The sequence below is a fragment of the Mytilus californianus genome, unplaced genomic scaffold (genome assembly GCF_021869535.1).
Source record: "Mytilus californianus isolate M0D057914Y unplaced genomic scaffold, xbMytCali1.0.p SCAF_9, whole genome shotgun sequence".
In the NCBI taxonomy this organism is placed as follows: Eukaryota; Metazoa; Mollusca; class Bivalvia; order Mytilida; family Mytilidae; genus Mytilus; species Mytilus californianus.
Window position 1 is genome coordinate 93,963,314 of NW_026262745.1, and position 13,698 is coordinate 93,977,011.

Consider the following 13,698-nt stretch of genomic DNA (forward strand, 5'->3'; position numbering starts at 1 on the left):
TGATCTCATGTGCTCCGGAAGGTTATGCAGATCCTGCTCGAAATGTGGCACCCGTCAAGGCGAGATTGACATATGAAAGCCCCTGTGATATTGAGAAAAAAAGAGCAATAAAAGCGCTGTTCCTTTGTCTTAATTTTTCCAAGTTTGTGAGAAATTTTACATCCTTAATCAAAGCACCATATCCTAACTCTTCTTTTTTTTAAAGATTTGAAATATTGTTTGAGACACTAACTGTAGGCTCTACTCCAGATGGGTTCCTTAATTAACGCCTATTTAAGCGGGAGACGGGTTGTGACTGTTTTCTGCTCTTTGTTCGGGGGGTTGTCTCTTTGACACATTCCTCGTTTCCATTCCCAAATCTCTTATTTAGGGTTCATCGCTTTTCGGCGTTTGATACATTAGGATTCTTCACATTTGATTAAATACACCACTGACTAGGATTGTTCTTAATTAGCATAAATATCTTGTAAATTTGCATAAGCTGTATCTGAAATCCTCCACTGAAGCTGGGTTAGAGTACAGGTCACGTGTACATGTACTTGTTTACATCACAAGCTGCATGACTGGTCGTCCTTGGTATGCATGTAATACTTGCCAATGAACATAATTTGCAATCAATCAATCCGACTAAATCGGTTCTGTCTATCTTGTCAACCATTATAATATACTGGTTGTTTTATCCTTCTTTATGTATACCGGGTAAAGTCAGGGAGGCACTGTTCAGTATTTCTCTGAAATGTGTCTTAGTTAAAGAACTGAAAATTAGACTTTATACATTTCGTGCGTCCGAAGCGCTTTTTTTATTTTTTATCTTTATCAGTAACTCCCACATTTGAGAGCCAATGATGTATAAAAAAAGGAACGAAATCGGCCCAGTTTAAACGAGTGTTGATTTTTATGTCTTGATTTGCTTTCTCATAGACGTATATTCCATGTTTCTTTTTATTCGTCTGAGTTAATTTTGTGATACCATGTTTGTGTGAACATACAAGAGAATTAGTCCAATTTCTGTGAATGTTTGTTTGTGTCATGAAAGCAAATATTTTCTAAGCTTTCGTCGACCCGCATTCGACAGTAAGGTACAAACTTTTGTGCCATGTTGAAAACCTCATTGTGACTTCGAGATGAAGAATAACAATAAATGGCTTTGCTTTTGTTTTGGGTTTCGTCAAGTGCGTGTGAGATTTTGGTATACTACATTCCTTCTTTTCCTCCCTGTTAACGCGATAATAATTTCGTCTTACACAGAAGTGGACTTAAAATACGTAAAACATTTTATTGATTGCCATAGTAAAATTTCTTTATATGTAATATAAAACAGAGTGAAATGACATTAATTGATCACATGTTCTGCAATTCAGACAATAAACAAATTATTGTTCACAACACGGAATGTTTAAAGAAGATCGAATTGGACTTCTGATATTCTTCCTGTGCGCAGATCCCTTGCCCTGCATAGAATTTCCGTGTCACCGAATATAAGCGTTTCTTCTATCTCTAGAGTCTGCCCTGCAGTATGGGGCGGTAATTGGATGGTAAGGATGCCTAGCCGTTGACAACTCGGATCCGTGATATATCGCGGATTTTCGTCTGAAGATGTGTAAACGGTACATTCTAGCGTAGTTTCATCCGGTTTGAGAGCCTGGAATATTTGTGATACTTCATGGCCGGGTGTTATTTGATCTCCTTTCGTCATATACTTGAAGAAAACATCTTTGCACCTCACTTGGCCATTTATAGTGACTTTTTTTGTTTCCGGGTGCATATCCGGGTCCCAATCCGGCCAACTTTGAATACCATATGTAACTCTTGATATACGTTGGCTTACAACTCTAGGCTGGTGTCCGAATAAGACGGCTCCTTTCAGAACGGCAAGGCCTGCTTCTTCCGGAATAATCAATTTTCTTGGAGCACCAATCTTTGATCTTACAGCGTCTTGTAGTAGCTCACATTCGGAAAATCCTCCGACCATCAAGATAGTTTTTAGGTCCTCCAGTTTGTCATTATTAAGTAATTTTCCAACTAGTTTAATTATCTCATCGATCGTGTTTTTGAAAAGGCCACGGAAAGCATCAGGTGTTATATGAAGTTTTTGCTTTGCATAATTCACTTTTTCCTTGTGGCGGGATTTTTCAACTGCCATTTCAAACTTTGTATGCTGCTTTTTGACCAAATCCGTTAAAGACACTGGTAGTGTTATTACAATCTTGCTTGTGGCACTATTCCGAATGGAACGTTTCTTAGTTTCAAATTCGCGAAACAAATCAATATAATCTTCTAGTTCAGTCGATTTTAAATCTTGCATTACTTTTGTGCCACATATTTCACACAGAAATTTGTGAAATGCCTCATCGATGGATTTACCTCCCCATGGACCGCCACTAGGGGACACCACTTCTTGTATTGTACCATCCGGTTTTCTCTGGTGAACAGTAATGTCTGCAGTACCGCCTTATAATGTAAAAAAATATTTCTGTCAATATTCTGAAAATATCAATATAAATTGGTCTTTCCCAAAATTGCCAATATAAATTATCATGAATGTGCACTCAAAACTAACAAAATAAGTCGCCTACTAAGGAAATTTTTTGCCTTGGTTAACTTTTTCTTAACACATGAATTTTATAAGGAATTGATGTAAATCTGTATAAAAAGTATTCTACAATAAAGTAACACAACATGGAAACCAGTGCACCCAAAAACAAAACTAAAACAAAAACAAACAAAACAAACAAATAAATAAATAAAAAAGCTGCCGATTCTAGACATCTTGAATTTATAAAAAAATACCTCCAAGATCAATGACCATGTATTTCATCCCAGATTTAACAGTTTCATCAAATTCATTTCCAGATCGATCTGTCTTTAATTTCTGACAAAATATGGAAGCTGCTTCGGGTTCAAGAGCTATTGCAAGCTTTTCTTTCTTGATGCCTGCCTAAAAAATAATAATTCGTTGCATATAGGTTCTTTTGAATATATCAGCAATCCGACAATACCATACACATTAAATATGCAAATTGACCAACAGATGCATCATCTATATTTTGATAAATAGATCAAGAAAGACATGTTGTTTGGTCTTAAAACTTTTAATATATCATAAGGAGATGTAGTATAATTGACAATGAGACAACTATCCACAAGACACCGAAAGACGAAGATGTTTTTAACTATAGGTCAGGTTCGGATCCAGAATTTTTGAAAGGATGGGCGTAGAATATAATGTTTCAGCGAGCGGAGTTAGGCCAAAATATTTTTGACCTTTTTTTGGCTAAAAAACATAAAATAAGTGTAAAATGCACTAATTTAACGGTTCCTGACGTGGGGCATGTATATTTTATAGTTAAAGTGTAAGGGTTGGACATTTTTGATGACTTATTTTCCCGATTAATAGTCAATTATAAGATGATTGGATGGATCCAAAGCTATATACCAATATATTTGATGTGGGATTTGTCAGTAAAAAATGGACATGGAAAAATTCTCCCTAGCCAAGTCAGTCACTGAAATAGAGGTCACAACTAGCATCTGAAGAATGCATTGCAAATTTATGATTCGCACCCCAGATGCATCTGATCATACATACTAATATAATTGATGTTTTACTTTATTCACTTATCAATAAAACATGTATCCACAAAAACATTTATAAAGAGTTTCTAGTGATGACTTCTGTACAAATCTGTCGTCTAAGCCATAGGGTTCACCAGAAGCATCTTCCTGGAATTTTGTCGAGAAAAATCGTCAATGATTTTTTCATAGTCAACAGTCAAGTTCAATGTTTTTATGGACATACAAAAGTAACAGGGCATTTAAGCGTTCTTCTCCCATTGTACTGCGCGAGAAGGTTTTGATATCTTTTAACGACGAGTTTGCCCTTTCTGTGGAACTGGATGTTACGCTGGTCAATGAAAGTAAGCTTAGAACTTTAACGATGTTTGGAAAAATCGTGCTACATACTCTTGGGTCTGTTACGGTAGACGTTATTGTAGACGGTTTGTCGGTCTGGTCTCGCCATAACTCGTTCCTGATGCAAAACTCCTGTCTAAAAGAGTCAGGATATGGCATGCCAACTTCGTAGTAACCGACAATGTCTTCGATAGTATCATTTGATTTTTGGCGAATGTTGCTTGGAATCAAAGCCAATGCCCTTACAACTGAAACAGCATGTTCACTAACCGAATATTGAACTGCTGAATCATGGAGTTTAAGAACGGTAGAAAAACTGTACGTCGAAAATATACTTTTTCATTGTCGGCAGGGACATTACTTCGCTGGGTCTGGCGCCCACATCGTCTTGGTGCCTTGATACCATAAAAGGGGCGAATAATATCTTTATAAGTAACGAATTGTCGCATAAAGATTAAATATACGGGAAATGGCAAAGTTAACGAAATATAGTCTGATTAATCATTATACAGTCTTAATTAAAACCAAAAACAAACAAAAAACAAAAGTGCAAGAAAAGGGGGGGGGGGGGGGGGGGGGCGTTCGACTGCAATCCTAATTGACGAGGATTACCAGTTTGTCTATCGAAGGTCAGTGGTTCTCTTCGGGCACGCCTGGCTTCCTCCACCAATAAAATCTTGCCGCCACAATAAAGCTTACTGAAGTGGTGTTAAACCCCAACAATCTATCAATCAATATAGATTAATATTATGCAAACACAAAACAAAATAAAACAAGTACTCTTGAGAATCGTTTTGCTTAGACCAAAGCACAAACAGCTTTTTATTTTCATATCATGTGACAGTTAGTGCAAGTTTTTTTGGTACTTTTTCCTTACTATATTTTAAAGCAGAAAGTTGAATGCCTCCAACTCTACATAATTTATCGCAAGACTTATGAAATTGTACCTGGTACCCATGGCACAGTAAGACTGTGATTGAGGGGTTAAGGAGTTAAAGAGCATCTTAGAAATCTTACTGCTTCAGCTGCCTCTCTCATAAACTGTTTTGATGGATCGTCCCAAATGGCTGGAACTGTTATAACAAAGTATAAATCGTCATCTTGTAAGGCATTTCTCAGACGTTCCTGTATTTTCTTCAATAGGTGGTTCTTTAAGTATTCTATGGCAAGGCTAAATACTTTAAGTGCCTGCATTGGTTTGTCTGCCACATCATTGATCTCTGTTGTTCTGGTAACTCTCTGAAAAAATATCAAAATGATTCCAATTTTTGAAATACAAAAATAAAGTCTTTCGAACGACGTTCTTTTCTTTGAGGTAGATCATGTATCCGACAGTTATTTAGTTTATAAGGATACACGAAGCTAGAATTGTTCAGAAAACTACTTTTTCTAAAGTCTAGCGGTCAGTATAACAAGTTGAATTTGGTTGATTTATGAAGGCATTTACGCACTTAGACCTCCAACTTGGTGACAAAAGGGAAGTAACTCTTGCTCAAATTGTGTCAAGCGAAACCTACCTGTATTTCATTTCTTTAAAAAAGGAAGAATCATTTGAATCATTAGAATTGAGTCCCTTCTCGGAAATTTCCTGTAGATTACAGATCTTTGATAGTCTATATTAAATTTCGTTCTGCTTTTCTAAACTTGCCATAATTTAGAGCCTAATATATTGTATAGACATTTTTCTGTTATTGACCTCTAGATGTGTTTGTTTTCGTGTCGTTGGGTTGCTTATTCGTTGACGTGAATCCCATGTCTCCTTTTATTAATTTCATTACAACTCAAGGTCAATGTTCATAATGCACGATTTTTATAATCTTCATTTAGGATTGATTTTCAAGGTCAAGAGCCAAACTGATGTCAAACGTTTAGTTCAAAGCATAAGAATGCAAATAGATAATCGACAATCGACTCAAATAAAAATGGCCCCTTATATCAGATGTCAACCAGAGATTCAAGGTCAAAAAAGAGAGGTGAAAGGTACCAAAGGGATATTCAAACTCAAAAGTCTAAATTAAACTGACAACGCCCGAGCTAAAAAAGAAATAAGACCAACAGACAAACAACAGTACACAAAACACAACATAGAAAACTAAAGACGAAACAACACGAACCACTCCGGAAGGGTAAGCAGATCCTGCTCCACATGTTGCACCCGTCGTGTTGATCATGTTACATTTGTTGTAGTACAAAGATACAGACTATTCGTTTAACGGTGCTAATTAAACATCAGTTAATTTGTTTTTCCTTTAAATTTTCATAATAGGTACTTTTTTGTTAAGTTGGTGATTGGTTGAAGTTTTTTTTAGCCACCAAATACTGTCACAAAAGTGCGTATGAAAGGAAATCGATGCTACTGTAACACAAAAAAAAACCTAAATTTATGACGGTAATTGGAAAATACAGATGTGACAATTAGTTGTTAAAAGTTAAAATAAGAAGATGTGGTATGATTGCTAATGAGACCACAACTCTCCACAAGAGACCAAATGACATAGAAATTAACAACTATAGGTCACCGTACGGCCTTCAACAATGAGCAAAACCCATACCTCACTGTCAGCTATAATAGGCACCGAAATGACAAATGTAAAACAATTCAAAATAGAAAAATAACGGCCTGATTTATGAACAAAATAATGAACGAAAAACAAATATGATATATAGCAACAAACGACAACCACTGAAGTACAGACGCATACAGAATGTGGTGGGGTTAAACTAGTTTGAAAGCGCCAACCCTCCCCCTAACCTGGGACAGTGGTGTAACAGTACAACATACAAACAAATTATAAAAATCAGTTGAAAAGAGCTTCACTCATCAGATCGATACAAAGCAGAAATACATCTAACAAAAACTCAGACCGGAAGTGGCAGACGGTACTTATACATCTCCACAACAAAACAAAAAAAAAAACCACAAAGTACAGATCTGAGAGTACTCGCAGTTACTGACAGCTACTTTTGTACTTATTTCAATGTAAAAGCTTAAACTTTGCATACAAAAAAGATTTCCAAAATTAATTTTACATATTTATCAGGACAGCACTTCGCTTACATATAAGACTCGTCGTTGGCGCTCGAGAAAAAAAAAGAGATAAAAGACCAAATAATCACAACGAAGTTGAAGAGGAATTTTTAATCAAATTTTTTCAAAGGTTATAGGAAACCTGGAGCGGCTTTGGTTGTCGATGTCTTAGGTATAAAAAACTAAAAAAAAAAAAAAAAAAAAAAAAAAATACACACCTTATTATGCAGCAACATTTTGAACTGATGGAAGTAATAATAATCATCTTGTTCTTCACTCGACAACAATTCTGAAAACTGATTTTCTGCTTCGTACCCAAAAGCAACTAATTCTTTATCTGCATTTAATAAAACTGCTGTTGGTGCTTTAAGCGACAAAAGTTTACTCCCCTGCCATGAACTGGTACTGTATTTTGGTGGGTCATTAGCAAAGTCTTGTTTCGAAGCGAATGCATAACCGGAATATGTTGTTCCAAAATCAATTGCTACAACAAATATACTGTTTCCTAGATGTGTCATTTTTCTTTTTCTAAGTTTCTCTATTAGACATCACCTGAAATATGCAAAATAATAATTGTTCAAAAAGTGAGTGTAACTATTTTCCAAGAAAGGTTATACATGTACACATGAAGTATTTGAATGTTAAAACAAACATTCTTAGTATTACAGCTTCATGTTATGTAGTTCAAGGTTACGACTATATTATGCCATGCATATATCTAAACATTTCATCAAACAATACATGTGTAAAGGTAGGATAAACTTTGTAATATTTTGGCAAACTTGGAGTATTTATTTAAAAAAAAAATAAAATCAAGAGATTTCAAACCAAAACCAAACATTTATGACAAAAGTCAGTACCATTTTTACGAAGCTTTGAACCCCAGTCTGCATATTAAACTTTCCTCTGTTGTCACGTTATCATCATTTATCTTACCTCCTATACATTTTTAGGAATATGATTGGTTAAAAGCAACCGCGTATAGAGACCGTGTAAATTTCAAAAGGGGTCAGTAGGAGTGGTTTATTTCAATACACGGTTAGTAGTGGTGTTACGTCCCTTTGTAAAAACTACACGGTGCTGAGGAAAAATCTGAAAGATTTCAACAGACGAAGAAATTAATGATGAACGATTGAAATTAATGCAGAAAACACATTAAAAGCTAACAAGTTGTTATTTTTGGCATTTGTTTTTGTATAGACCAATGAAAGTAGGTTCTTAATATTGAAGAGTTGATCACTTTGATAGGCCATTATTCTAAATGCCACATGTTAAGATAGTCGGTAAGATAAATTCGTTACACAGTGTGCTAGTGACCTAATATGATATATATGGGGTCAGTAAATTTCATATGGGGTTCGAGCTTCGCTTTCACTCCATATATATCGTATTAGGTCACTAGTACACTATGTAACTAATAATATTCAAAGCGTTTTCTTCACTGATTTTATTTCTGCATGTGAATATACAGCTGCAACCACTAATGCCATTTCGGACTTGGAGCATGAAAAACAATATACTTATTTGACATTAAATTTATGCAATTGTGTTGACACTACTTACAATTTCATACTTAAAAGAGAAATGCTGTGTCAGGGTTTATGTCAATGAGATAGATATCAGACAACAAAATCAAATTAGATCGACTGATTGATTGATTGATTGATTGTTGACTGTTTAACCTCAAGCGCAAAGTATCTGCATAGTCATGATAACATTTAAAAACATAATGAATATACTCAACTTTGTACAGAACTTACATACTTGGGTCTGGTTTTTATTGTTCTTGCACATAAGGTAACAGTCTCGAGTACGACATGTTAACCAATTGTTATTTGTCATTTGGAAAATTTTAGGCTAATGGTGGATCAATGATATTCCATATTAAATTTATTTACATTTTGCTTTAACCGGACAGACACTAATCTTGATTATTGTAGAAGACTAAAATGTATGTTAACATCTAGTCTTTCGGATTTGAGTCGCTGGGTTGTTACCGCATTTAAGTATTCCCCTCAGCACCTTAAATTTGGTTTAAAAATGCAAGGCATGATAATATACATTCATGAAAGATGTTGGTATATGTTAATGAGGCTATATTTGGACAAAGTAACACAATCGAAAGGTCTACAAACTGTACATAAAAACAGTCAGGCCATAAAAAAGAATATGTTTGTTTGCCCTAACCCTACCTACCCAGAAAATATCTGCCTACTCAAAATCTTTTATTGTCTTGATGTGAAAAAGTTTTTTTTTAATCAGATAGGCATGAAGACTAAACAAAATCTGACACTTCAATTTCTCTTTGCCGAAAAAAAAAGAAAATGCCTACCTACCTACCCACTGTCTCTACCTTTGGGTAGGGTTTGGGCAAACCAAAATATTTTTAGGTGTGGCCTCAAGTCTCTATACTGTATAAGAGGGGTCGGACAGGGAAGAAGACACCTATTGATTAGGGGTGGAAGTGTCACGGAATAGAAGTTCCTTCATAATATAAGTTCCAAATGGAAACAATATTCTGGAATATTATTTCCACTGGAATAAATATTATAGTAAATGTTCCTAACGGAATAAATGGTATAGAATATTTGTTCCAACAGGAACAGATATTATGACATTGTTTATAACAAAGTTTCCAGTGGAACTTCTGTTAGGCGGAACAAATATACGTTGACAGAAGTGGTAGTCAATGTTGGGAACTGAGAGAAGAGGGGGATTAAAAGATAGGGATATGTTGGAAAACTTTTTTTGACCGATTTTCCAAGAGTTAGTGTAAGGGATGTGGAAATTTGGTGAGGTGAGAGGGAATCAGTTATCCCATTGCACATCCCCTTGTATAACCAGTTATAAATCGTCCCGAGGCGAGACAAGAAGTTCGCTCCTATTCATCAAAAATCTATGTGAACATAAAAAAGAACAATAACAAATCCCAATTATGTAAACAAAGATAACCAATGGTGAGTTTCCTCCTTTGAACAGACTTAGAAACTTGATTAGCACGGTCTTAATAGTTTCAAACTTAATCAACCTGTTTCCCTTTTACAAAACATTCTGATTGACTGACTGGTTGTCGGTGTAATAAGCCACTTTCAGCACTCTTTGCTTAATCGTAGCGATCAGTTTTTACTGTTGATGGAAGCCGGAATGCCCAGAGAAAACCTTCGACAGGAATACTGACAGTGCTAGTAAATTAAGATCGAAGTCGAATGCACTTGTCACAAGCAGGGCTCTAACTCACAACCTCACAACCTCAGTGTTGATAGGCTTTTTTTATTAGTTGTTATTGGCTTTATAACTGCAAGTACTCTAAGATCTGTACTAAAGTGTCATTTTGTTGTTGGGATGTACAAGTACCCGTCCACGTCCACTCTGTGTTTTTGTTAGATGTATTTCTATTTTTATCCATCTGATGAGTTAAGCCTTTTGCAACTGATTTTTATAGTGTGTTCTTATGTTGTAATGTTACACCACTGTCCCAGGTTAGGGGGAGGGTTGGGCGCCCGCTAACATGTTTAACCCCGCCACATTCTGTATGTGCCTGTCTCAAGTCAGGTGCCTGTAATTTAGTGGTTGTCGTTTGTTGCTGTGTTAGATATTTGTTTTTCGTTTATTATTTTGTAAATAAATTAGGCCGTTGGTTTTCTCGTTTGAATTGATTTACATTTGTCATTTCGAGGCCTTTAATAGCTGACTATGCGGAATGGGCTTTGCTCATTGTAGAAGGCTGTACGGTGACCTATAGTTGTTAATTTCTGTGTCATTTTGGTCTCTTATGGAGAGTGTCTCATTGGCAATCATACCACATCTGTTTTATAATTATGATCACTGTGGAACTTCTTAGATTAATCCACCACTAAGACCCTCAAAAGATACTGAGAAAAGTGAACAACATAAAGAAAAACCATTCAACTACTTAATATCGGTATTACAGTCAACAAAAAAGACACATGCAAGAGGGTCTAGATAGAGTATAATGGGCAACAAAAAAAAAAAAAAAAAAACAGAATAGAGATATATAGGCATAACAAAATAGAATAATTGGGGACTTAAATATAAACAATAGACAACAATTGGCAAAAAACATACAAAAAAATAGAGAAAAAGAAAGAACCCCATCCAGACCATCGTGCATGTAATCAACAGTATTAAAGATTGTTTTGAAGATTTTGAAAGTTAAACTTTGTTCAAAATACTTAATTTGTTGTTTCAATAATCATACCGTTCTACACTCTAATATCGGCCGCAGTACTTCAAAGTTAGAAACAATCTAAAAATGTTTGGATATTTATAGCACCTGTACCTCTGATATTAAAGAAGTGCATATCTTTCTTTTTTAATGCACCAATGAGACCCTCAACAGATAATAATTGATTTGTGATTGTTTTACGCCGCACCAGCACAGCACAACAATAAATAACGGTCTAATTTATACAACACACTATATACGAAAATCAAATATGACAGACATGGACAAACGACAACCACTGAATTACAGGCTCCTGAATTCGGACAGGCACATTAAACCTACGACGGGGTTAAACATGTTTGTGAGTGCTGAACAACAAACCACCAACCCTCCAACCCTACCGGGGACAGTGGTTTAACATGACAATATAAGAACAAGCTGTACAATTCAATTCAGTTGCAAATGGCTTAACTCAATAGATCAGTAAGAAGCACAAACAAACCAACTATTATATAACATAAAAACAATAAACACAAAGTACAGATACACGAGAGATGATCCGGTCCATAACTTTCGATATCATAAGCAAACATTTCAATCAAAGTTATAAACTTATGTTGAAAAACAAGGTTGAAAATAATTAAAAATACCTTGCTTTGTTGAAGAAATGATGTCTTGGACGTCTAAATGAGAGAATGATTTTCACCTGTCGCCATGTTCGTCGAAAAAGCATCCAGGAAGTAAAATTGAAATGTCCATAATAGACATTATGTTTATTGTGAAGGTCGTAAAATTTAAATAATAATAAAAAAAATATACCAAATGTGTGTACAGGCAATGTATATATGCAATGTATTGATTGTTTATCTATTTCCAGCAATTTTGGTCTTGTAAGGATATATTTTGCATAATTAATAATATTTGTTTAGGAAGTAGGACATTTATTTTTAATACGGTTTCAATGCTTCAAAAACAGGTACTTGTTTGGAAATTGCATTCTTTTTATGAAAATTTAATGCAAATATAAAATACGCATTGCCTCGCTTATGCTTCTCTCTTTTAAAGCATCCATTTGCAGAGTTGCGTGTCAGTATACTCTGCCTCCCCCTTTCAATCTCCAATAGCAAATAGTTATTTATATTTCAATGCGATCTACGTGTAAATGAAAGAGGCGTGATTCTCTGGTTAACACAACATAAGGTACAGGAAAACCACCCGTTGCTTGTCACAGTTCCGCTAGCAATGTTATAAAGTAAAGATTCATTTATTTCATATTTGCGACATACATGTATCTATATATTACATGAATATACATGTCCATTTTATAACCATTCGGAACCTACAGCTTTTACTGTCCAAAACGATGATAAAACCCTAAACACTTCTTGTCATTTAAATATAGATATTTATTTTTATTTTTACACTTGACCCGACGATCGATCGATCAAATAGTATACATAGTGACGTCGCAATTTTTGTAATCATTGTTTGTAAATCATGCGATCCAAGGCTACGTACGGCCGGATACGGAAACCGGATTAGAATCTATGAATTTTAAATAATTTGTTATGTCTATTTTTCGATTTCATTACAAAAATATAAAATTCATTATAACGAATGAAATCTGTCAAAAGGAACTTGTAATATACACCGTTCTGTAACTAGAACAAATTCTTAAAACATGTATGCACTAATGAATTCTTTAAAATTTGTGAAAATTTTAAATTCCTAATAAATATTTTTTTTTTATTTCAGATTTAATACAAAATTAAAAAGCTGTTAAAACGAATTAAAATATTTAATTTCGAAATATATAGGTCCCTTTTTTTTTGGCTTCGTGAAAAGCAGACGTTTGTCTTCAAAGCAATATAAACATTTTACATTTGTCATTTCGGGGATTTTTATAGCTTACTATCCGGTATATGGGTTTTGCTCATTGTGGCACGGTGACCTTTAATTATTAACTTCTATGCCATTTGGTATCTGGTGGAGAAATGTCTCATTGGCAATCATACCACATTTTCCTATTTTTATATGTATATAAAATAAGGAGATGTGGTATGATTGCCAATGAGACAACTATCCGGCAGAGACCAAATGATATATGCCCATATTTGGCCCTAAACTTAAATTGAAAATAGCAATACATGATCTTGCTCTTAAACTACTAAGATAACATATTTTTAGAAAACAAAAAACTTTTTTTACATTTTTAAATAGGAGTTACCAATGGCAACAAACCATGACGTTTATTGGTATATTTTTTGAAATTTCTTGATTTTTCTTGATTGGTATCAACTTTTGAGCAAATTTTGGATGGCAAAGTATTGGGACACCAAAAACACATACTCGATGGGATTATGCTAATAGCTTTAATGAAAAATATTTGTTTTATAACTTTTGTTACTAAAATGGATGGAATACTTCGAAAATCAGCATCCTGCCTCATTCTTGAAATTATGCGCATATGATGAAGTAAATTTGATAGTATTTTACATTATTAATATTGTCTAACTTATCTTTATATTTATTTTTATGCATTTCAATAAGTTATGATCAAATTTGAGTGAGG

The 13,698-nt window shown here is 34.6% G+C and overlaps 1 protein-coding gene across 2 annotated transcripts; it reads right to left on the reverse strand.

Annotated features, from left to right (window-relative positions):
• Positions 1-1,256: 1,256 nt before the first annotated feature.
• Positions 1,257-11,891, reverse strand: LOC127715315 (heat shock 70 kDa protein 12A-like). Of its 2 annotated transcripts, none has more exons than XM_052221356.1 (5): positions 11,777-11,891; positions 7,159-7,492; positions 4,930-5,151; positions 2,791-2,938; positions 1,257-2,451 (listed from the first exon to the last, which is right to left on the reverse strand). In XM_052221356.1, exons 2-5 carry the CDS (start codon positions 7,456-7,458, stop codon positions 1,397-1,399), a joined length of 1,725 nt encoding a protein of 574 aa, XP_052077316.1. In that variant the 5' UTR covers positions 7,459-7,492; positions 11,777-11,891; the 3' UTR covers positions 1,257-1,396. The 2 variants fall into 2 exon arrangements, with proteins under 2 accessions (XP_052077316.1, XP_052077317.1); XM_052221357.1 differs by having other exon boundaries at positions 11,833-11,874.
• Positions 11,892-13,698: the final 1,807 nt, after the last annotated feature.

What these genes read in the sequence shown, in the direction of transcription:
- LOC127715315 (XM_052221356.1), bottom strand. Translation starts at nt 7,458, where the DNA reads ATGACACATCTAGGAAACAGTATATTTGTTGTAGCAATTGATTTTGGA. An exon ending in AAATGTTGCTGCATAATAAG is followed by an intron (nt 5,152 to 7,158) that starts GTGTGTATTTTT and finishes ATATTTTTTCAG; the next exon opens with AGAGTTACCAGAACAACAGA. An exon ending in CATGGTCATTGATCTTGGAG is followed by an intron (nt 2,452 to 2,790) that starts GTATTTTTTTAT and finishes TTACATTATAAG; the next exon opens with GCGGTACTGCAGACATTACT.